The sequence below is a fragment of the Schistocerca nitens genome, chromosome 9 (genome assembly GCF_023898315.1).
Source record: "Schistocerca nitens isolate TAMUIC-IGC-003100 chromosome 9, iqSchNite1.1, whole genome shotgun sequence".
Taxonomy (NCBI): domain Eukaryota; kingdom Metazoa; phylum Arthropoda; class Insecta; order Orthoptera; family Acrididae; genus Schistocerca; species Schistocerca nitens.
In genome coordinates, this window is record NC_064622.1 from 480,987,081 (window position 1) to 481,013,670 (window position 26,590).

At 44.3% G+C, this 26,590-nt stretch overlaps 1 protein-coding gene across 1 annotated transcript in view; it reads left to right on the forward strand.

The window, feature by feature from the left end:
* Positions 1–26,590, forward strand: part of LOC126204367 (NACHT and WD repeat domain-containing protein 2-like) — a 1,117,837-nt gene that overhangs the window by 488,031 nt on the left and 603,216 nt on the right. The window contains exon 4 of the mRNA XM_049938741.1: positions 9,742–9,864. Within this exon, the coding sequence (XP_049794698.1) occupies positions 9,742–9,864 (123 nt within the window). The remainder of the gene's footprint in view (positions 1–9,741; positions 9,865–26,590) is intronic.

Genomic DNA, 26,590 nt, shown 5'->3' on the forward strand with positions numbered 1-26,590 from the left:
GTCCTGTTGGAACAGCAAGTTCCCTTGCCGGTCTAGGAATGGTAGAACGATGGGTTCGATGACGGTTTGGATGTACCGTGCACTATTCAGTGTCCCCTCGACGATCACCAGTGGTGTACGGCCAGTGTGGGAGATCGCTCCCCACACCATGATGCCGGGTGTTGGCCCTGTGTGCCTCGGTCGTATGCAGTCCTGATTGTGGCGCTCACCTGCACGGCGCCAAACACGCATACGACCATCATTGGCACCAAGGCAGAAGCGACTCTCATCGCTGAAGACGACACGTCTCCATTCGTCCCTCCATTCACGCCTGTCGCGACACCACTGGAGGCGGGCTGCACGATGTTGGGGCGTGAGCGGAAGACGGCCTAACGGTGTGCGGGACCGTAGCCCAGCTTCATGGAGACGGTTGCGAATGGTCCTCGCCGATACCCCAGGAGCAACAGTGTCCCTAATTTGCTGGGAAGTGGCGGTGCGGTCCCCTACGGCACTGCGTAGGATCCTACGGTCTTGGCGTGCATCCGTGCGTCGCTGCGGTCCGGTCCCAGGTCGACGGGCACGTGCACCTTCCGCCGACCACTGGCGACAACATCGATGTACTGTGGAGACCTCACGCCCCACGTGTTGAGCAATTCGGCGGTACGTCCACCCGGCCTCCCGCATGCCCACTATACGCCCTCGCTCAAAGTCCGTCAACTGCACATACGGTTCACGTCCACGCTGTCGCGGCATGCTACCAGTGTTAAAGACTGCGATGGAGCTCCGTATGCCACGGCAAACTGGCTGACACTGACGGCGGCGGTGCACAAATGCTGCGCAGCTAGCGCCATTCGACGGCCAACACCGCGGTTCCTGGTGTGTCCGCTGTGCCGTGCGTGTGATCATTGCTTGTACAGCCCTCTCGCAGTGTCCGGAGCAAGTATGGTGGGTCTGACACACCGGTGTCAATGTGTTCTTTTTTCCATTTCCAGGAGTGTATTTCTAGTGTCCTACCTGACACGATCAAGTCGTTTGAACATCAGGGCGTAGCGTTGCAAGGCAATATGAGGTGGAACAAGCATGAGAGAAATGTGGTACGGAGAGTGAATGGTCGACTTCGGTTTATTGGGAGAATTTTAGGAAAGAGTGGTTCACCTGTATTAGAGACCGCATATAGTACGCTGGTGTAACTTGTTCTTGAGTACTGCTCGAGTGTTTGGGATCCGTACGAGGTCAGACTGAAGGAAGATATCAAAGCAATTCCGAGGAGGTCTGCTACATTTGTTACTGGTAGGTTCGAACAACACGTAACTGTTGCGGGTATCCTTATAGAACTCAAATTGGAATCCTTGGACGGAAGGCGACGTTATTTTCGAGAAAAACTGTTGAGAACATTTAGAGAATTCCGAACGATTCTACTACCGGCTACATACATTGTTCGTAATTACCACGAAGTTAAGATACGAGAAATTAGGGCTCATACGGAGGCATGCAGACAGTCGTTTTTTCCTTGCTCTATTAGCCAGTCGAGCAGGAAAAGAAGTGACTAGAAATGGTACAGGGTACCCTCCGCACCGTACAGTGGGCTCCGGAGTATCTGTGTACATTGTTATTTCTATGACTGCAGCAGTACGTATTGCACATTAGCGGTTTATTTTGGAATAATTGCAAATGCTCTTTCGAAAACAGAACTGGAATGAAGCTACCAATGGTCCAAATAATCGTGAATGTCGGTGATTCATTTCGATGCAATGCTGTGTTCGAAACGAACATTTCTTTTCCGACAAAATTTATAACAACAACTGTATCGTACAGAGTAAATATTTAACCTTCAGGGATAGTCGAGAGTGACAAAGCCCCACTTGCGGGGCAAGGGAAGGCGAGCAGTTGGTGCAAGATCTGATTCGTCCTCTCAGAGTAATGTCGAGGGCTGGTAAGCCGACCAGCCTGGGTGTGGTTACTGGGCGCTTTTCCACGACTTACTACGATCGTACCCACTACCCACCGGAGATGCAAGCTACGCAGGGAGTTAGAAAATATATTACACTTGAACATCAGATCTACACTGCATGCAGAAGGAAGGGGTACGCAGACTTTTGCCTGGACAACGTCAGAAAGAACATGGGGCTACCAAATGTCACCAAAACTGCAAAATCCTATGCCGTAAAACGCTGTGGGTCGCAACATACAGGCCTAGCCTACGCTCAGTTCAGAGGCGGGATTTCAGGTCATGATTTTCTAAAAAGAGTGGCTGTGTACGAGAGTGAAACGGCGATGGGGGTCAAGCCGTAATTTTTCAGGTCCATGTGGTTGGAGACTACTGAATGACTTCGACGTTAGACTAACGAGGCAGATATGATGGTGATAGCGAAATGAGAGTCTGAGTTGACTTACTGTGCATTTGTTTGCTTCTATTCGAAGATTTTCGATAACACTGGACATTGAAATGAATCAGTGATACCAAGGAGAAAAATTGTACCAGAGCGGTAATCGAGACCTGAGTTCCCACTTAACGCGACCAGTCACTCTAACGCCTCGGGCATCCGAGCACGATTCCATTCGACCTAAATTCGTATGCTGTCACAGCCTCACCTACCCATGAAACCCTCGCTCTCCACTTCGGAATCCCGCAAGAGATCGTCCCTGCAGTGCAACTTCACTGAAAGGATGGATCGTTGGTCGTCCCAGCATTTTATATTTATTTTACTTCTTCACGCGTTCACAGCGTACCTGAAGAGAAGCACAGACACTAGTAAGTGTGAAACATACGTGAGACTTATTGGATTTCCCAGTAAATTACCAGAACAAATGGCCACCCCAGCCTATAACTTTAGGATTTGTGACAGTATTACGGAAAGGATAGATTGTTACTCATTATAAAGCGGAGAAGTTGAGACACAGAGGCAAAGCAAAAAGATTGCTAAACACGAAAACGTTCGACCAGAAGGCCTTCTTCCGAAATAGATAACACAAGCACGCATTCACGGAAACGCAGCTCACACACACATGACCATTGTCTCTGGCTGCCGGGGCCAGTCTGCGACACAAGTTCCCCGCTTTATGGCGAGTAGCCTATCGTTTCCAAAATAGTGTCACTATATTCCTTTATTAGCATTCGGGTACAAACGTAACGTATATACGTAACTAAAAACCATGGAAGTGTCAGATTCTGTTGTTCTAATTGAGGTTCATGTACTCGTCAGAGTGAAAGTGATATAGAGACATGGGTACATTTAGACAAATGTACGATGGAAACCAATTGACCTAGTAGAGAGACACAGGCCTGAAACTTCCTGGCCGATTAAAACTGTGTGCCCGACCGAGACTCTAACTCTGGACCTTTGCCTTTCGCAGGCAAGTGCTCTACCATCTGAGCTACCGAAGTACGACTCACGCCCGGTCCTCACAGCTTTACTTCTGCCAGTATCTCGTCTCCTACCTTCCAAACTTTACAGAAGCTCTCCTGCGAAGTTCTGTAAAGTTTGGAAGGTAGGAGACGAGATACTGGCAGAAGTAAAGCTGTAAGGACCGGGCGTGAGTCGTGCTTCGGTAGCTCAGATGGTAGAGCACTTGCCCGCGAAAGGCAAAGGTCCCGAGTTCGAGTCTCGGTCGGGCGCAAAGTTTTAATCTGGCAGGAAGTTTCATATCAGCGCACTCCGCTGCAGAGTGAAAATCTCATTCTGGAGACACAGGACTAATTGAGTACAATGCTCACTCACGTACTATCCACTGTAGTCTGTCATCTGAGCCTTCTACTGCAGAGCTTCCCACCTCATGCCAGGCCATTCAGTACATCCGACGACAAGGGCTTCTAAGTTGTGTATGATGTCCCGATTCACTTTGTGACCTCCAGAGGCTCTATGTACCACCCCTTAGCACGATGAATCCATGAATGCCTCCACTCGTTCGCTTATGATGGAGACAACGTGACGTTCATGTGGGTCCCCTGGTCACGTCAGAGTGACGGAGAATGAAGCAGCAGCTGCTGCTGCCAAGGCTGCAGTCCGATTGCCTAGACCTTTTAGCTATTTTGTCCCTTCAGACGATCTGTGTGTTTCACTACGTAGGAATATTGTGTAACTCTAGCATGAAAACTGGTCTTCTCTATATCGAGACAAACTACAGGACATTAAAGACCTCCCAATGGTTAGGACAACTTCCTGTCGCCTGTGTCGTCGCGAGGAGATACTACTAGCTAGGCTGCGTATTACATGACGAAGGAAATTAAATTTTCAACCGTATGGGCAACCTCCTCAAAGGGGAACTGATCGTTTGTAGCTTCCCTCTACTCTATTCTATTAGGCTCTGAAAATTATCGACTTCAAATTTGTTTATTAATTGATCATTTTAAGTTACGACACGGCCGCTTACGGCTTCAGCTGTCTTGCGCTATAAAGCAACAACAACAACAACAACAACAACAATAACAAAAGCAACAAAAATAATAACCTGAGCCTGCTGTCTGCAGTCCGTGTCAGTCTGAAACTGTGCCTTGCTTGTCGTTTGAGGACGTCTATTGGGGTTCTTTGCTTACTGACTGTACACAACTGTTGCTTTTTAGCTCCAATTTGCAATCAGTGAGCGTGAAATCAGAAGTTTCTCAATGTGAACAACCTATTAATGGAGTGACGAAAACGACTTGCGCTGTACGTCTCTACCTAAGTTATAAGGCTGACTGCTGTTATTCATACTCAGATGATTTTTCTTTCTTCTCTGGCAACCTTCCATCATTCCGTCATTTCACCCGTTCAACAATTCTAAACGATTAGAGCACGGAAGAAGGCAACAGGAATAGAAGAAGATTCAAGCTGCATAAATACACTGACGAGCCATAATCACGACTCCCCACCGCGAAGTTTTGTGCTGAGGGCACATGATGCAATAATAACAGTATGTGAGAGGAGAAGAGACGAATGGGGAACTGTAGCGACGATAAGAGGCGCAAATTGGGAAATCCGCCAACTTCAGCGAATTTGACAAAACTTATTGTGGCCCAGTGCCTGGGAGCGAGCATGCCGAAAACGGTGAAGCTGTCGTGCCCATCTCTGGAAGATGGTTAAAGAATGTTGAAATCAGAAGCATGTGGCAAGAAGTAGGACATCGATGTCACAGAACGTAGGGATCGGAGGCTTGCCCGCTCTCTAAAGCAGGATAGACGGCGCTCTGTGGCTGATCTGAGTACAGTGCCAGCGAAGGCACGAGTGTTCTGAAGCACATCGTTCAGTGCAGTGTTGAACAGGGTGTTTCGCAGCAGAGGACCCAAACTTGTTCACGTGTTGACCCAATAACATCGTCAATTATGATTACAGTGGGCATGGAATCATCAAGGTTGGACCGCAGAACAATGGAATCGTGTCGCCTGGTCGGACGAATCCCGTTTATTTTATACCGGGTCGGCGGTCGTGGCCAGATAAGCTGTCGTCCAGGTGAACAGCTTTTCTAAACATGCAGCGCGCAACGGACGAAGGCCGATGGGAACAGTATTATGTTATGCTGTACATTCACGTACACTTCCACGGGACCTGTGGCAGTAATCGATGGCTGGTGACAGGTGTGCACTACGTGAACTTCATTACGGACCGCTTGTAACCCCTTATGCTTGATGTGTTCAGCGACAGCGATGGCATTTTCCAGCAGGAAAACTGTCTCTCTTACAAGGCCAGAATCGTGCTCCAATGGTTGGAGGTTCATCAAATTCGGCTTTCTGAACCCGATTAAATCCAGTCGGGACGCTATCAGGCGCCAGATCCGCGCCCACCAACCACATTTAAATTACGTCCCCTACCCCCCACCCCCAGGGGCTTAACATTCGTTTCTTGGTATGGGCTTGGCTATCCCAGGTTCCTGAGCTGGGAGAGTAAGCGCCGCCAGTCCTCTTTTATCATAAGCTGCGAGCATGCTTCAGCGACCACAGTGCGGCTTGGCTGTGGAATGTTGTGTGCTTTGGAGAACGGGAACCTTGGCTTCACCATCTGCACCACGAGAAAGCTATACACCTCTTTTAAAAAAAATAAAAGAATCTCATCCTCAAAGTGTGCTGCATGCTCAGGAGGTGAATAAATGTTGAGTTTAAGCAGTCTCTACCGGGCACCCTCTGAGGCCGCTGTGGCCGGGCGGTTCTAGGCGCTTCAGTCCGGAACCGCGTCTGCTACGGTCGCAGGTTCGAATCCTGTCTCGGGCATGGATGTGTGTGATGTCCTTCGGTTGGTTAGGTTTAAGTAGTTCTAAGTCTAGGGGACTGATGACAGCAGATGTTAAGTCCCATAGTGCTTAGAGTCATTCCTGCCACCCTCCAGTTGTATAAGTTTTGCTCAGGCATGCTCTACCTAGCGTCTCAACCACGCATCAAGGAGAGCTCGGTTGATCAGTACTCCCGAGAAGAAGTCTCAGACTCATAGTACAAGTAACAGAGCATGTGTGCCATAACAAATGCTCAAATGGCTCTGAGCACTATGGGACTCAACTGCTGAGGTCATTAGTCCCCTAGAACTTAGAACTAGTTAAACCTAACTAACCTAAGGACATCACAAACATCCATGCCCGAGGCAGGATTCGAACCTGCGACCGTAGCGGTCCTGCGGTTCCAGACTGCAGCGCCTTTAACCGCACGGCCACTTCGGCCGGCCGTGCCATAACACCTTCATTGTAAAGAGAACAGGGGCAACCTTTGAGAAGGTGTCCCCTTCTATATTGGAAGATATTGCTGGCTCCCTAAAAAGTGTCAAACGACTTAGTAATGGAACACTTGTAGCTGAAACTGCTAATTACCTAAGCTTCTGGGATATAAGGTCTAAGGCGAAAACCCAGTCGAGGCTGAGTTGCACAACACCCTTAACTTTTGTAAAGGCATTGTTACCTCCTCTGATATAGTGACATCTCTGAGCAGTTACAAGGACTGTGTCTGTGATACAATATGCTCAGTCAACGTCTACTTTGAAGAGTTCTGGGAACTGGGTTGATGCAAAACTTTTTTTTATGTGTGTATAAACTGCTCTGAGGTTCACCCAGTATGGAGCAGACAGTGTGAGAGTCACATACCCTATGGTGAACCTAAAAAACTTTCAAAGTTATGGAACGTCCAGTTTTTGCTACTTGTTTTACATCGCCACTCAAGAAGCCACCCGCCAAGTGTGATGCCTCCAGACGAACTGAAATCACAGATTCAAATACGAGCACATGCACTTATTGGTGTACCTCTGGAGAAAATTCTACACTCGAACCGGAAATCATTCAGAAGCTGTCGGCGATGGGCTTAAATCCTAAGCCACATACCGCTGCCCACCGTCAGAAGCCTACTAAAGCGTCCCCTCAACACAAGCAAGCAACTCCTCTGATAAGTAAGGGAAAACGTCCTTCAAAAAGTGGCTCAAAGAAGGAAGTGGTAGTTAACCTTCGGATCGGCGACCTCTCTCCCTCTCAGGTGGGAACTTTACTCCTGAAGATGTAGAGTTCCAGCTGGAGGAATCGGAGAGCCAGGCAGAGGCCTACATTTCCCCTGACCTCCCGGGTAAATCACCGCTTCCGTGGGAGAAAAACCAAATTAACCATCGCTAATCAGTGGCCCCCTGTGTTTCAGTGGAATTTAAATGGATACCGATCACATTTGGCAGAATTACAGCACCTGGTGCAGGAGAAACCATTCTGCTTGTGCTTGCAAGAAACTCATTTTAAAGTCACCGTCACACCTGCATTAAGTTGTTACTACCACTATAGAAAAGACGATATTACTGGAGACAGGGCTAAAGATGGAGTGGCTGTTTTCATTGATGACAAATGTCACTCCTCCCATGTCGCTCTTGAAATGAAATGGCCTTACAAGCAGTTGCCGTGGAAGTACTAGCACCATTTAACATCTCAGTGAGTTCTTTATGTGTTCCATCTCATGATCCTTTGGATGCAGACTTACTAACAGAACTCTTCCAGACACTTCCATGCCCATTCCTCCTTGTGAGGTGTTCTGTGAAGTAAGGCTATCACTTGCTCCAGGGGTTGAATTACCGACCGGCTCGTCCCTTATGAGAATATCAGCCTTTTGAACTCGGGTCAGATGACACACTTTTCCACAGCTTCAGGATCTTTTTCAGCCATTAACCTTTGTTTTTGCATGCCAGTAATTGCGGATTCGGTTCGGTGGGCGGTGGCTATAGATTTAGATTCCAATGACCACATCCCAGTGTGAATCCGTCTGCCAACTCGGACGATGATCGACAGGATACCATGAAGATTGATGATTCAAAGGCAAATTGGCTGCTGTATAGCCAACAGGCTATTTTTGAACAAAAGGATTGTGCACAGGAGGCGATGGCCCATATCAATTTAGAGATCCAGAGGGCAGCGAGTCCATCCCACTGTCTAGCAACCACCTTAGACGAAGACCTTTACCTTGGTGGATTGAGGACTGTAGATTGGCAATTAGCGCCAGACGAACAGCTCTATGGAACTTCAAACACTGTCCAACTACCGAAAACCTTCCTGCCTTCAGATCTGCGAGAGCATATGCGAGACGGGTGTTAAAAGAACGGAAGAGGGCTCCCTGGTAGGAATTCACAACTTCCATTAATCAGAGAATCAATAAGGCTGATTTGAGAAGGACAATACATATCCCTTTACATATTTGTCGAGAAATGGGGTCTTCGTGGACGTGAATAAAGATATGGTTCAAATGGCTCTGAGCACTATGGGACTTAACATCTGAGGTCATCAGTCACCTAGAACTTAGAACTACTTAAACCTAACTAACCTAAGGACATCACACACATCCATGCCCGAGGTAGGATTCGAACCTGCGACCGTAGCTTTCGCGCGGTTCCAGACTGAAGAGCCTAAAGATATGGCTCAGGTTTTAGCTGAATACTTCATTACGGTCAATTCGTCATCCAGGCGAGCTCCTGCATTTCAGGAGTCCCGTAGGACTGCAGAGACGAGGAAGCTCCATTTCTTCTCACATAATGAGGAAGTCTACTACCTTCCACTCTCCTCGTGGGAACTGGAATCAGCTCTGTCCACAGCCAGAGACACTGCTCCAGGACTTGATGAGATTCATTATGCTGTGCTCCGTCATCTGTACCGTGAAGCGAAAGGACAGCTCCTGTCATGTTTCAGTCAGATCTGGTTCGATGGACAGTACCCCACGATTTCGGAGGAAGTAGTATTAATTCCATTCTGGAAACCAGGCATGGACCGTAGCACCCCTAAAAGCTACCCGAGTGTAGCCTTCACCAATAGTATGGGTTAGAAAACTTGGGCAACTGCCACCTCGTCTGGCTTCTCGAATCCCGAGGTCACCTGAGCCCCTCCCAGTGCGGTTTCAGGCGCTACCGTTCGACCCTTGACAACGTAATTGTCCTGGACTCTGCGATACAGGAGTCCTTCTTACAGGGAAACCATTTGGGTTATTGTGTTTTTTGACTTCTAAAAAGCATATGACACTACTTGGAGGTACTACATCCGTCATCAACTTAATGAATGGAGACTATGTGGACGTCTCCCACTTCTTATCGAATCCTTCGACGAGGACCGGTACTTTCGATATCGCATTGGTGATGCCTTCTCTGATTGAGAATGAGGTCCCACAAGGCAGTGTACTCATTATCACTTTGTTTGCCAACGTTATCAATTGAATTTCCATCGCAGTCAGTAGCCCTGTCAAATGCTCTTTGCAGTCTTGTAGTCTTCCTCCAGTCTTACAGAGACGACGAGGCAGATACAGACTGTATCCTATATTTGTGGACGTTATTCTGACTGACTCGCGTCTGTCGGCAGGTGGAGCTGGTGGACATGCACTACGGCACGGCCGGCGACCCCGCGCTGGACGCGCCGCTGTTCGAGGACCACCTGCACGAGATCCGCCACTGCCACGCGGTATCCCGCGGCTGCTTCTTCCTGGTGAGTAGCGCACGCGCAGCTGGCTGACTGTCTGCCCCACCTGTCCCACCACCTCTGCCAGTCGCAGTAGCTTTCCAGGTGAGCCGACACAGCACGGAACAGCCCCGCGCATCAGTTGCGCAGTGCGAGTCTGGCGCGCAGCATACGCGGTCCCCACCGCGATACGTCTTGTGCGAGGCTGTTTCGCGGCGATGCACACGCCAGTCAGTTTATGTCCGCGCATCAGAGACGCTCGCCTCTCTCGTTTTGCGTAGCCTCAATGACATTTTCGGAGATGCCTGGAAGGAAATGACGTGAACTTCCTACAGCCAGTTAAAACTTTGAAGTAAAAAATGAAAACTCATATTGTGGTCTTTGACATCTTAAACTGTTTTTGACATGACAATACTGTGCCTCGCATTGTTTCACATGAGAGAGTTTCCTCAACTGCTAGGTAATGCTGTAGCATTATATCGGAAAGATTGTCCTATGAGATAATTTACGCATGTGAACATGTCTAGCTTTGAGGGTTTGTGAAAATCCAGAAAGGCATATTGCGTGAATTAACTGTGAGCTTTCAGTCCAACTGCTGCAAGTAGTGCGTCCAAATTTAAATGAAACAAAATTTATTAACATTATAAACTTTCATTCTTCATGTCCACTCTTTTTCAGCCCTCTGCCACTAGGGGGCAGCAAATTCTAGCACGTAATATGGGAGTGTGTAAAGTAACTATGACGGTCTTGAGAAACGAGGTAGGCAGACTACACTGAGGAAGATAGTATTGGCACAGTCTGTAAACTAGAGCAATCTACTGCTAACGGCGTGGCCCACTGTGCTAAACGTTACGCCGTTCTTGTTAGGCCAACTGTTGCGCTGTTGCTCCAGTACAGGCACAGCACAACAAAGCAGAATTTATATAGTGCAGTGATTTCTAGTTACTTTATCTCGTCATATGGTGCAACATCTGACTTAATAAAATATTTCACGAGTGGTAGGGAAACCGAAAGTCGCTATGAAAGGAGAAGGATAGCTTGCAGGACGCAAGGCCGAAGTGTTAATGAAATAGCTTGTTCTTTGTCACCTCAGACACAGTGTTTGCACTAACAAGCAAAGCGCCTGCCTATGGTGTGCATAAGTATTCCTATCAACTTCAGCTCAAGCATATGTAGGCTTTCGTAACTTCATACAACCTTTTGTATTGGCCCGTATTGTAATCCCTTTAATAATAGGCAAAAACGTGGATAAGATTTCTAGTTTGCGAAAAAAACAAGAAAAGAAAAGAAAAAAGACATTAACACACAGTCTCAACTGGAAAAAGAATTCCGTAAATGGTACACACAAGTCGTTCAGTTGTTTAACTTCCTGAGCTGGTTTAACTTCTCTGTACCTAGGTGAGCGATCATAAGCATGTGCTATATTGAATGTATGATTATTTACTTCATAACTTTCTCTTAATTGAAACTTAATTCCTTACATACGAATATATAATAGTTCCTCCTCGTAAAAGAAAACTTCCGACATACTCGAGATAACTCGCAATAAAGTAGCTTTCGAAATAAAATGTTGTCTCTATGTCAGTCGAAAATAATTCAAAGTATCAGTACAGTCTAAGACAATCCGTCTCTTTTCTGTTGCCTTCTGCGATTGCAGAGCGCCATGTGCGCACGGCATTAGCACTGTTGAGTTCGGTGAGATCTTGTGAAAGCGAAAGCGAATCGTAACTGATAATATTGGTATACAGAATGCCTTTTACAAATGGGAACGTCTCAAGTGCAATAAATTGCAGCAACATTAAGAAGAAGACACCGCAGTTGTCTTTTCTTCGCCGGCCGAAGTGGCCGTGCGGTTCTAGGCGCTGCAGTCTGGAACCGCGAGACCGCTACGGTCGCAGGTTCGAATCCTGCCTCGGGCATGGATGTGTGTGATGTCCTTAGGTTAGTTAGGTTTAACTAGTTCTAAGTTCTAGGGGACTAATGACCTCAGCAGTTGAGTCCCATAGTGCTCAGAGCCATTTGAACCATCTAGGGGACTAATGACCTCAGAAGTTGAGTCCCATAGTGCTCAGAGCCATTTGAACCATTTTTTTGTCTTTTCTTAGGCTTCCTAACGACGCTAGGAGGTGTGAACCGCTACGTTAGGCAACAGTTAATTTCGATTTTGTTGTAACCTTCAGATATTTACTGGAGAAAGTAGTGTTCTTTAAGAACATCGTGTTCTTTAAGAATAAAGAAACTGCTAGTAAACAGCGGAAGACTTGTCCTTTTCAAGAAAGGTGTCATATATCTATTAAGAAACGTGAAGTATTCTTAACTACACTTCCAATCAAATCCAGTCAAATCAGTGAATGTGCAACATGGGAAACCTGTATAGAATGCAATACCTACATCGATTAACGTAGCAGATAAGTTACCACATCTGTAGCTGAAGGAAAAGCCACATAGAGATGATGATAAAAGAACGAAAGCAATAAAACTGTTTCTCAACACAGAAGAAACCAGCTCCACAAATGTTGCTGCATCCGAGCAACAAACGGAAAAAGTATGGAATACATCCGCTTTTGAAGGAGAAGAAAATACATTTACAAAAATATTTATGTACTGGAAAGTTGAGTGAAGTGGAAGACAGTACGAAACATTAGTCTCCTTACAAAGTTGTTACGTGTCACGGAAAGTTCATGTTTTCATAAGAACAGACAAAAATCGAAATATATTCTTCTCATGCATGAAATATGTGTTTATATTCTCTTACTTTCAGAGGAGAAAGCTGCAATCACACATATATTCTAAAGTATTTCTTCATCATTAAGTTGCTGATTATGTCACTGACTTAGTGAGATTCGGCTGCTTCTACACGTATTCCATGATCATTCATGTGTCCTTATAATTTCCAATAGTTGGTAGGCCAAAATGTAGTAATTGTTTCGCTAATTAACTAGAAAAACAATTAAAAACTAACTTCCATTTCATGTCTTCTTTCTCGCTTCTTGGGGCGCTAGTGTAGCACCAACTGTCAGACGGTAACAATGTTCACATCTGTGAGTGTCGCGACTGTATATGTTAGACTGTGTTATCAGTTATTCAGTCCGCTTAAAATAGTCAATCGCTATCTTTGGATCGTTGCTTGCGGTTTTAAGTTTCTAACTGTCACAATAATAATATATCAGCGTTGGTAGATGTTGAAATAATTCAAAGAGTTATCTCAGAACACTCTCACTAATTCTCTTTCCAAGTAAAAACACAGTAATAGCATGTTACCAGATTGAGTGCTGTAAGTTAATTATCAAAAGAAATCATTACCTTTGTCTTCCAAAGGTAAACTCTCTCTTCAAATTTTCGTACTATTCTATTATTTCGGACCAAACTGAATAATACCAATCACTATCACATAATACCTGGTGATCAAAAAGTCAGTATACATTTGAAAAATGAATAAATCACGGAATAATGTAGATAGAGAGGTACAAATTGACACACATGCTTGGAATGACATGGGGTTTTGTTAGAACCAAAAAATACAAAAGTTCAAAAAATGTCCGACAGATGGCGCTTCATCTGATCAGAATAGCAATAAGTAGCATAACAAAGTAAGACAAAGCAAAGATGATGTTCTTTACAGGAAATGCTCAACATGTCCACCATCATTCCTCAGCAATAGCTGTAGTCGAGGAATAATGTTGTGAACAGCACTGTAAAGCATGTCCGGAGTTACGGTGAGGCATTGGCGTCAGATGTTGTCTTTCAGCATCCCTAGAGATGTCGGTCGATCACGATACACTTGCGACTTCAGGTAACCCCAAAGCCAATAATCGCACGGACTGAGGTCTGGGGACGTGGGAGGCGAAGCATGACGAAAGTGGCGGCTGAGCACACAATCATCACCAAACAACGCGCGCAAGAGATCTTTCACACGTCTAGCAATATGGGGTGGAGCGCCATCCTGCATAAACATCGTACGTTCCAGCAGGTGTTTATCACCCAGGCTGGGGATGATGCGATTCTGTTAACATATCGGCGTACCTCTCACGCGTCACGGTAGCAGTTACAAAACCAGAGTCACGCATTTCCTCGAAGAAAAAAGCCCGATAACGATAGATGTGGTAAATCCTACCCATATAATGACTTTCTCGTCGTGCAATGGAGTTTCCACGACAGTTCTAGGATTTTCGGTAGCCCAAATTCTGCAGTTGTGGGCGTTGACAGACCCTCTGAGCGTGAAATGAGCTTCGTCAGTCCACAACACGTTACTCAACCAATCGTAATCTTCCGCCATCTTTTGAAACGCCCACACCGCAAATGCCCTCCGCTTCACTAAATCGCCAGGTAACAGTTCATGATGTCGATGGATTTTGTACGGATAGCATCGGAGGGTACGCCTCAGTGCCAACCAAACAGTAGTGTATGGAATGCCGGTGCGACGTGCGACTGCACGAGCGCTGACTTCCCCGTACGTAAACGAACCCGCTACAGTCTCCATTTCTTCCTGAACTGTCTCAGCAGCATTACGCCTTGTGCTCGGTCGACCACTACGGGGTCTATCGTTTAAACAACCCGTGGCTTCGAACTTCGAAATCATTCTCGCCACAGCTGCGTTTGCCAACGGACCTTTACCCGTTCGAATCCCCTTGCTATGACTATAGGATCGTAAGCTGAACTAGCACATTCCCCATTCTGATAATACAGCTTCACTAAAAGCGCCTTTTCAGGTAACTTCAACATGCTGCGACTGCTGGCGTATCTGATTCTCTTTCTCATTACAGCTCGTTTTATGCACGATTATCATGCGCAGTCACTGTCGTTTTGCTGTCCAGCGCCATCTGTCGGACATTTTGCGAACTTTATTTTTATTTTTTTAGTTCTAATAAAACCCCATGTCATTCCAAGCATGTGTGTCAATTTTTACCTCTCTATCTACAATATTCCGTGGTTTATTAAGTTTTCAAATTTATACTGACCTTTTGATCACCCGGTACTATACAGTTATAATGCAGATTTCATTATGTTACGGCCAGCGTAAAAGCTCTTTAATTCAGTAAACTCAAACTACTTCAGAGTTTCGTAGAATTTCCCAGCTGGGTCGTAGATTTTCTCCGCTCTGCGACTGGGTGTTGTGTTGCCCTCATCATCATCATCATTTCATCCCCATCGACACGCAAGTCGCCGATGTGGTGTCCTCGAAAGACTTGTTTCAGGCGAACGGTCTACCCTACGGGAGGCCCTAGCCACACGGCATTATTACCTTACAGTAACACCCCTTCAGAGATTACAAAGCTCGATGCATCAATAACCAGACAACCCAGTAACACAAACTTGCAACCACCCATTTACCTCTGGGAGTGCGAAACTACAAACTAACAGTTCATCACAGAAAATCGGCCGATTTCGATACCATAAAATATCACTCCAATAGTAAAAACTAACTCTTGGACTTGTTATTCTAAAAATGTAGACCTTCGTCACAACAAAAATTAGTATACTCTCCCACAAACACAAAATCTCACAAATCGCCCTTGCCACAGCTAAGATATTTCGTAAGAGCGAAACACTGTTTTTGGAACCTCTACAAACAGAAATTAATAATAGGTCTTCACGTGATACCATTCGAAGTCACTAAAATCCGCGGTAGTCATCTGTATCTTGACTCACCACACAGCAACTCCAAATCTCTGATGAACTACTGCCTACGATTAGCGATACACGCAGTTTTCCAACTAAACTACGGTAAACTCTCGTGCAGATATAGCGAACAACTCCCTAGCCTACACGTGAAATAGGGAACCATCAAAATGGACAAACGGGCGGCGCAGCTTCGACTTTTGACAACCATTATTTATTAGAATCAGCCATCGGTGATCTCGTGTGGTGACCAGCTGCAGAGCAGTGTCGTATCATCTCTGGAGTCCGCGTTGTCATACATTCAATATAGCACATGCTTATGATCGCTCACCTAGGTACAGAGAAGTTAAACCAGCTCAGGAAGTTAAACAACTGAACGACTTGTGTGTACCATTTACGGAATTCTTTTTCCAGTTGAGACTGTGTGTTCTCCAGTAAATATCTGAAGGTTACAACAAAATCGAAATTAACTGTTGCCTAACGTAGCGGTTCACACCTCCTAGCGTCGTTAGGAAGGCTGATTTCTGATACGTCTTGCGTTCTCACAGTGGATTAGGTACAAGGATGGTGCATATTTGAACAAGTCCCCACACATACAATTAACATCTTACATATAGGATTACATTCAACCCGCAGCGGCATTGTCCACGCTAGTAACGACGAATCTCTTGGACGTGCTTGACGCACCACGAACTGGAATGCAGGAGTCTGGTTGGTTGCCAGAGCGGAATGGGGGCTGGTAAGGTAGCGGTAGCAGTGTAGTGGTATGTGTATGCTCATCTTGAGTGTGGGCCTTTGCCTTGGTTCGAAATTCCAGCAGCCGTAGGTATATTCTTTGTCTTGGTACTTTCCTTTCTCCAGTGGCACTCTCAGGCTGTGAGATTAGGTTAAGAAACTGGTCAAGTACTAGTACGACTCGTATCTCAAGGCTCCGTACAAACTTAATTCTGTACTTAGATAGTTCATCCAGCCCGGCAATCGAGAATCTCGATGATTTTGGTCTTTTTCTTGATATCGATATTAGAAAGATACCGGTCTCGGGAGTTCAAAAAATTTCGAGAACGTTTTAATTCTCAGTTGTAGGTTTGAATCTTTTGTGTAATTTCGCATCTGCTGTTACAATTTGTCACTTATTTTATTAATTCTGTGGTTATATTAAATGCTATGCTAATTATCATCATCAATTACTTTTTTCTTTACTTTTGCAGTGAAACCTCGCTTCTTCACAAATTTCATGAGTCTAGGTCAACAGGAGGTATCTTATAGGTTTTGATGAGTGAGTTTGAGGGTATATAAATATGTGACATAGACCTTTTGGTTACATTGACTAAGAAGCTTAAATGTTTTACGCCACTAAGGGAATACATAACTTAGTATGTGACACACTTTGCAACTTCATATGTCTGACCGGACGTGCAGATGGACAACAAAGTGTTCCTGTAAGAGTTATGTTTTTACAGACTGAGGCACAAAAACATAAAAACTAGTTGATGGCAACAAAAGACGAAAACTGTTTCTGGCCTAATTTTGCTAGGGTAATTATAACTTAAAACATATTTAAGTTTTACGCCCACACATAGCAGGGTGAGGCAGAATGGTTAAATATACCGAGGTGGAGTTTCCGCTAAGTTATAGCGGACAATATGGTGAATTCCTGACGTTCACAACTAACTCTTTAAGTTTATAGTCGCCAAATTACTACATCATCTTTGTTTTCTGTAATGGATCTTGCTTTCTGCGGCATCTGAAAGATGCTTCTAAGAGAACCTCAACGACATAATACGCTGAGAAGCCAAAATATTACGATCACTGCCCAGCGCGACATTGAATGTCGTCTGGTGGCGTTGCAGGCGCGAGATGCGGTAACAAAAGTATGTAAGCGGAGCAGACACGGATGGGGGATCACCCTAGCGCAGATATGAGGTCCAAATTGGGACATCCATTGAGGTAAAGGACTTTGACAAAGGGCGGACTATTACTACGCAGAGCCTGTGAACGTGTATCTCGTAAACGGCGAAGTTGGTTGAATGTTCACTTACTAATGTCGTGAGCATCTACGGAAACAGGTAGAAGGACAGTGAACCTACCAATAGGTGCTAAATGGCTTGACCACCTCGATTCTTAACAAAACGTGGGGTTTGGAGGCTTGTTTGCCCTGTGAACGTAGGATAGATGATCTGTGGCATCTCTGCAGAAAAACAGAGCACAATACTGGTGCATGCACAAGTGTTTCGGAGTAGATCGTACATTGTTGAACATAGAGCTCTATAACAGACCGGAACCATCGTAATTCGTCCGTCGATCAATGGACACGTTTCGGCTCTTCGGGTGAATCACATTTTAGCAAAAATAGGCCGATGCTCGTCTCCACAAATGCCGTCATCGAGATGAACGACGGCTCGAAAATGCAGCGCGTAACGGAGACAGGCTTGTGGGAGCCGTATTATGTTATGGGAGACATTCTTCTGCTCTTGCATGGGAGCTGTGGTAGAAATCGAAGAGACGCCGACAGCTGCGAACCACATGCATCCCTTCATGCTTGACGCCTTCCCAGACGGCGACGTCATCTATCAGCAATATATTTCTCCGTCTCTGGGAGGCAGAGCCGTGCCAAAGTGGTTTCAGGAGCTCATGTCTCTGGGTCCAGTTTCACCTTACGTAAATCTTAAGGAGCCATGTTTTTAGGTATCGGCTGGTATCACCTTTTGTGTTAATCAGCAGCCTGTCATTTACGCAAATCACATGCCATGTGCGTCGACATCTATTGCCGCTTACGTCCACAAAGCTACCAACAGGCGGTCGGTTCCTGATACGAAGAATCAGCGATGTACTTCGTTCCAAAGACGGACAAACAACCTATTAAGCAAGTGGTCATAGTGTTTTGGCTCATCAGTATATGTACTGGACTTGATAAAACATTATCGAGATACAGATCTTCAGACCACTGTCCCGTCTACCGCAATAGAGGTTGCAAAAACATCTGCTCTGTTATACCAGACGTAACTTAGGCACGGATCTTGTGTTTCGCCTGTGCGCTTGAAGCCCATCGCTCTGTGTTCTACTGTCCTATCAATGAGATAAGTTGCTGGTAAAGCTAATAAGACATTCACAATGTACACAGCTGTCGAAAAAGATAATATAGTTTACGGTGAATGTCGCCAAACTCATAGAGAAGGACGGCGGCTGTATGTTGAAGACCGTCGAAAGCGTGTCAAGGACTCACGACCTTTCCGCACAGACTTCATAAAAAGAGTTCTAGGAACTGTAAGTGTGGAGAATAAGGTCCGCCGACCAAAAAGTACAGGATTAACTAAATGAAACAAACATTTTAGCAGTAGTAATTCCAAAAAAAATCAATAAAAGGCATCTCGAAACTGAGAGAGACATCAAACAAACAAGCTGTTGCAGTCGCCCCTCAGGTGAGGATTTTTTAGTGGTCATGGATCTGAGCAGGAGAGGCGATGACGCAACAGATGCAAAAGGCTGAGCTTGGAAGCTGGTGAGGATATACCTCATACACTGAAAGGCGTCAATGAAGCCACATTGTCTCGAAACATATTCATTATTTGTGATTCTATAGAGCAGCTCGTATTCTGCGGCACGGCACACTCAAGTGTGTCAAGGAATGTGCATTATGCGCTGCGTCAGTTGCGGACCTGGCTTTGGTCAGTACCCAGCTGCAGTGTTGTGTGGGTAGCCGGAACAGGAGTCTGTAGGAGCTCGCCAGTAGATCGTGCCCCCCCCCCCCCCCCTTCGCCACCGCTGACCCCAAACCGCCAGCCTCCACAGCGCTCTTGAAGACGGATGTGCGCTTAAGCAGCTGCCAGTGGCATCCATAGGCGGCGGTGTCATGAAGCGGCAGCCAAGGACCCAAGTCAGCAACAAAATGTACAGCCAAGGAGGCCGTCCTCAGTTCAGCTGCCTCGGCCAGCAGGTTGCAAGCGGTAGTTTCCAGTCACTTGGTATGGTCCTCCACCAGGGGATGGCTCAGGCTCGTCAATATCTTCCATTAGTCACGGTGCTGACAAAACTCCAGTGGCAGCTTCACGTTGCCATGACAATGTACACCCAAAAATCCACATCACATTACAAACAGAAACAGACAAAACACTTTATCTCCTGGCGCTCACTGTACGAAGAATAAACAACACGTACAGGTAACATACAACCACCAGCACTGCCATTCACAATCAGCCGAACCACCCCCTAACACACAATCAAGCAAACTTCAGATTCATACTCCACTTTAGATAATGGTTGATACCTACGTAATACAGAAGTAGACCAAAAAGTAAGTAAACAGACAAGGAAGAAATAAACCACACGCACACAAACGTTCCATAACAGCACAGAAGCTCTCTTCACACAAAAAATGACCACAAACAAGGAACAACACAGCAAGAACCCAGAGACAAAACAAAATGGCACGTACTCTTCTACAATAACACAACAGTTCACAGAGTAGGCAACATTTTAAGGAAACATATACGTCAACTAGGTTACAGAACAGGCAACAAAACACGGAGAAGACGCATAACACACGAAATACCCAGAGATAAATTGAGCAGAACTTAAATGTAACTCTTGTCAATCAATATACACAGGGAACACATGCAGGATCTTCAAAACAAGATATTCGGAACCCCTCAGCGTAATAAACAGCAGTATCTCCCATAGCACATTTAAGGACCACCTACTCGCCCGCAACCATCACCTAAATAAAATAAATACATATTTAAAAATCTAAAACTCAGTCACAGCCTATACTATAATATTACAATACAAGAAAACTTTTACATACGGAAGGTATTAGCAGGAGGAGAAAGAGGTTATAAACGATTACACAACACAGTGTAATGTAACACTACTGAACACATTAAAGGAATTATATAGAACAGATACCACAAACAGGAAAACTCTCTCTCTCTCTCTCTCTCTATATATATATATATATATATATATATATATATATACATATATATATATATATCACAAGTGAGAGATGGAGTGTATGCTAAGTTCAGATTTGGCGCCATACTACTATGAAAACAAGTGAACGTCAACAACGTTTACATTGCGTTTTGCAAAGTGGAAAACTCGTATTTGCAGCTGAAGTTCCGCAAAACGTGCTTGACCTTTTTGTGTAGATTTCAACAAGAGATAAGAACGCAGATGAGAAATGATATTTGGAAACAAACTGTTAGTAATCGCAAAATATAGAGGAGAAATACGTTCTCATAACTAAATTATGTTTAGAGATAAAAATACTTGTTAACACAGCAGCCGAACTCACAGGAACACCTTCATATTGCAGATGACAAGCAGTATCCAGAATTGTACAAAGGGCTCTACTTAACCCAGTAATGCAGAAAAATAGAGGTAATGACAGAACGTGTTTTCACCTAATTTCCTTAGAATAATTATGGCTTCAAACATGTTTTACATTTTACAGAACTGGATAAGGAATGCCAACTGACGAATGCAAAAAGTTACTGAAACATCTTTGGGTTTATATAAAAATAATTTTTTTGCGTAACAGGCGGAACTCATATCCAGTTACTTTGTTTTGCAAACACAGTTACTGGAAGAGCTACAAAACCGAATGAATAATTCCATTCTTTTCCGAAAAATTTTTATATTACATTCTCTCCTCTATCTGTTGAAGAGTTCCTGCTGTTATCCACAATTTTTTCCGTACATCTGTTTCTGTCTGTCCAATTAAACATGAGTGTTCTTCTTGGGGATGTACATTCCTCTTTAACTTTACTGTCTACCGTGATATTCAGCATTGTAATATCTACTGTGTCAGAGAACTTCAAACGTTCGTCATCATTCTGCACTATTTTAATATCTCAGTTTCTTGCAAGCTGATCTTTTCTTCCTATAGTCTGAAATATTAGCCTTGTATTGAACATCTCTAGATTGTGATATGAATCTTCTTCTGTTCCTCGGCACGCCTTACAAGTATCGGATTTTGGAATCTGTGTAATCTTGCTGGTACCTTCCCATGTCTCCACACCTTTTTCTCTTCCTGTGATTTTGAATAGTGTGTTCCGTATTACCAGCTGAAATTTATTACAGGCTCAGAAGTCTTTCTCCTCTCTCATTTTTGTAGCCGACCATCGAGAGCTTATGGTGACGATAAGAGAAGCAAGCGATCACCGAAATGAATTGTTTAGCATGTACGTCAGCTGGGGTGTAAACGGGAGCTTCGAAACGCAGTGTGATGCACTGACGAAGTTAAAAACTATGAATGGTTACGTTTTGCTGTTCTATTTCATCGTCAGATCTTTTTAATTTCCTTCCGATAAATGGATGCTTTACCTTTAATGTAAACAGTAGTAGCATTTCACCCCAGAAGCGTTATTTCCAAATTCCGCATTCAAAAATTTCTTTAAATGGAATCACTCGAACTAATTATCTTGTCCATGAAGATCAGCATTGAAATCGTTCATATAGGAATCTCTCTCTCTCTCTCTCTCTCTCTCTCTCTCTCTCTCTCTCTCTCTCCCTCCCCCCCTCTCCCTGTTGTCTAAATGACGTCATGATAGTAAAAATCAAAATGAAAGATACAAATCTCTTACGAAATGAAAATTTAACGAGGTGTAGATGAAGTGTACAAGTTTATACGGGCTCTCTTTTAATGGACTCATTTCGGTCCCTATGGCGCTTTTATGAGCGTTGCGCCATAGAGACATAATAACACAGCGTGCTACGGTTTTATTTGGGGCGCTAAATGCACCCACATTGCAGCGAACGACGATACCGCCAGATAAAATGGAACAGCTTTCATTGGCGAGCAACCAATCAAACGGAAAACTATTTTCTACTTCCTCGCATCAAATTTCAGACTGCAGCTCCGTTTGATATCGGTATTTTCACACGGCACACAATGTTATAGCGTTCATTCATTCTTAGTTAGTGGATCAGACAGACTCGTGTTTACAAACTTCCCAAAGAGAGCGATCCAACCGACAGTCCGCTACTTTTGGTATTTTCCGTATGGACTATTTGTCATTTAATACACCGCTTAGACCGGATCCACTTTATGTGATTAAAAATATTTAATTCCTTGCGTCACCATCAACATCTGAGTAGATGCCAAATATCGTGCTACAACATTTTGGGACTCAGTTATGGAGGATGTAAGGTCACCTAGATCGTACTGCGTGAAGTTACCAGAGCTGCAAGACTAACAATTCAAAAAATAATAGTAGAAACACACGCCATTAGCGGTGAGCACAGGGACAAAGGCGTATGTTAACGTTTTCTTTATTTTTGTTATAATTTTGTTTAATTTGTCATCAGTTTTCTCAACGGTTTGATGCGGCCAACCACGAGTTCCTCACCTGCGTCAATCTCTTCGTCTCAGACCGGCATTTGCAACTAACGCCGCCAATTATTTGTCGGGTGTATTCTAGTCTCTGTCCTCATTCGTGTGTCCCTTCATCTTGTCAATGTTGTTTGCTTGTTACACTGCTCCCCGACTGTGCGGAGAGAGTTCTCGTTTCTTACCTCATCAGTCCACCTTATTTTAAAATTCCTCCCATGGCACCACATATCAAACCTTTCGATTTCTTTCTTTTCTGAATTTGCCACTACCATTGTAAACCCATAGCCTCAGAAATTTCTTCCTCGAGCTAAGTCCTCTAATTGATACTAGCAGATTTCTGACAGGCAGGGATGCCTTCTTAGCCCCTGCTAGTCTACTTTTTATGTACCCTTTGCTCCGTTCATCATACGTATATTTCTTGGTTACTCCATCTTCGGAGAGTGCTATTTCCGTAACTGCAAGCCGGTGCAGTTGCTAATAACAATTTAGTAAGCTCCTCGCCGTTATCGGCCGTCATATACAGACCACTCTCAAAATGATCTGAAACTGCCGTTCTAAATGCAGAGTATGTCGGACATAGAAATATTTTATTTAATAAGAGACGGAATAAAACGCTTAAACACGTAAAGTGGAAATGCAGAAGGGAAACATAACTTGCATTGCGCTGTAGAGGAGCAGCGTCAAATGGTAAAAGAAAAGTTAGAGCGAGGCGGATTTTTAGTTACGTGTCCAATGACATAGTAAGAAAAATGTGCGTGTGAAGATTGTAGAAACTGTACAGTGGACACATTAAACGTATTGGCATACTTTAGCTTTAAGAAAAGTTATACCCTGACATGTTCGAAATTTCAGTTTTTAAGCTTTTCCAGGGAATTGTTGACACTAAGTTCCAGATTTAATAAAACTAAACTCCATCCACGGCTCCTGGCGGGTCTATCGGTACCAACAGACCGCCATGTCATCCTCCTCGAGTGGTGTCATTGGATGCGGTATCGAGGGGGGTGGGTTCAGCACGCCACTTTCCCATCCGTTGTCCGTTTTCGTGACTTTTATCGATTTAATAAACACGTAAAATAGTTGTAGTGGCCAGGGCGTGCAACTCGAGTGTAATGTTACGTCTACTAGCGTGCGAAAGCGAAATCACAGGGAACTGTGGAGGTCGCTAACGTAGTTGGACGCAACTTTACCTGCTTACAACATTTACATACAGCTACGGACTCGCGGACTAACATGAAAGGAAATTCAAAACAACGGGAACAGCAGATGTCCAAGAAATTTGTGTTTCTTAATGTGCATTGTTCGCTGACCGTCTTTTTCGTGTATTTTTTCAGCTGGGCGTAAATTTCTGTATCGTCATACATATAAATCACTTCTTCATCGTATCATGTATTACAAGGTTGTTTTCCATACTATGTATTATGTGACAATCCTGTATTACGTAAAGGACGGATGTGGGTTTACTTCGTGTGTTTTCTCTTTTTAACGCCTTGTGCTCCTTGTATCCCGCTTCAAAATTTATTTCCGCTTGTGCGATGTAGGTAGCCTTATAATTAAAGTAGTAAAGCTTTTATACGGCGACCTGAAAGTATTCAACGACAAGCGCTCAACAAGCTACGAATACTAAGCAACACCAGTTTCTTGGACAGCTGCCGTTCCCATTCTTGCGAACATCCTTCAAAGTTATTCAGCATATCCATAGCTGTATCTGGATGTTCGTAAACACACTTTCGTAAGCAATGCATGATGCGTCCAACCTACGCCAGCGCCCTCCACAGTTCCCCGTGGTTTACTCTTCTTTTACATATTAGACATCGTAATTTTAAAGCATTCCACCTGAAATTTCGAATACGCCACTACAATTTTTCTTAAAGCTTAAGTATTCCAGTACTTTCTGTGTATCGAATTGTGCAGTTTTTATCATCTTCAGACGCCTATTTTCCTCACGATGTCGTTAGGCATATAACTTTTTCAATCCAACGGACTTTTAATTTTCCTGATATTTGGCGCTACTTCTCTACAGCGCACTGTAGGTTAAATATTCCTACTACATTTCTACTGCACGTATCTAAGCTCTGTGTTTAATATCCTGTCAAGTAAGAAAATGACTAACAATTACAGCTATTACGAGGAATATATTTTTAGCTTGATTAGTTTCTCCAAATATGCAAGACCAAACTACCCATTAATTTCTACTTTCCCCAGAGTAGTAGGTCAGGTGTTGAAATATGCTCACATAAAATGGATGGTCTATACTAATAAACGTAGTGCACTTCACAGCGCAGTTACGAACTTGCAGAAACCATCAGGTGTGTGATATGCTTACAGGAAGACTCATAGACGCAAAGCCAGAACACCTAACACAATGAAATGGGTAGATATTAAGGTTCTAGTTATGATAATACCTGTACCTGTAGCCAACATATTTGGCGTCAATAGCAGTGTCAGATCCACTTGAAGATGGCCTGGATGTAAACGCAACAAAATTGTTAGCTTTGCCTAAACCTTCAGAAAAGAGTTCCAGGAATTCTTTTAGCAAGCTAGCTACACTGTCTTTTGCATTGAATGCAGACACTGACAACACATTGTCCTGAATATTAAAGCGAAAGAAGTCAAAAGAATCAAGATTACCTATGTTCTCAAAATCGCGTGATTGTAGCACTGTAAAAGTCACTGTTCACTTAAGTGAGCAATACATGGCGAGCAAAGTATAAGTTCTGAGAACGGGAAAAGCCGGCCGTGGTGGCGAGCGGTTCTAGGCGCTACAGTCTGAACCGCGCGACCGCTACGGTCGCAGGGTCGAATCCTGCCTAGGGCATGGATGTGTGTGATGTCCTTAGGTTAGTTGGGTTAAAGTAGTTCTAAGTTCTAGGGCACTGATGACCTTAGAAGCTAAGTCCCATAGTGCTCAGAGTCATTTGAACTATTTAGAGGACGGGAATGTGTTGACCCGTAAATAATAGATTTCAGCTATCAGTCGTCCTTTTTAAATTTTATTGGCAGATCTAGGTCTCAGGTAGAAACTAGACATTATCAATACACTATCATTTTTGATCAATGTATGTAATGCCTGTTGGTCGGGCTTCATCCACAGTTCAACAGGCATTACATGCATTGATCAAAAATGATAGTGCATTGATAATGTCTACTTTCCAGCTGGAACCTAGATCTGCCAATAAAATTTAAGAAGGACGACTGATAGCTGAAATCTATTATTTACAAGTCAATATAACAGTCGCTACGTGCAACAGCCTTCTGAATGGAAGGTAATCTAATGTCTTGTCCACTATAAGCAGTCAGTGGCGTGCTAGTTTTAGACAGGTGTGGGGAACCTAACAGTTCATATGTGTGACGATTGAGCAATGTGACAGAGGCACCCGTGTCCAACTGGAATTTCCCACGTTTCCCACAAGGAAGTAATTGAACAAAACGTTTGTTCGGCTGGCGTATCACTGAAGAAACTGCTCATGTGCCAGTTTTGCGAATGCCTGTTGCCGACTTTGACTATACTGCTTCAGTGACATGGGCCTTGTGACTATATTTTTGAGAGTGGGCGAATTCTTATGTTCCTTCTGTTCCAAACATTCGGATTGCATATGTGCTTTCTTACCGCAAGCGTAACACTGAGCTTAACGGGAGGGACAGTCTTGGCGTTTGTGCCACGTATAACACCGAGGGCAGGACTGCAACGCTCACCTGGAAACACTGATTAGCAAAAACGACAAGAAACTATTCAAGCAAATAAACGCGCCTGCAAAGGAAAGACAAAAGGGAATTGAGGCGCCAGCAAACAAAAAATTCCGT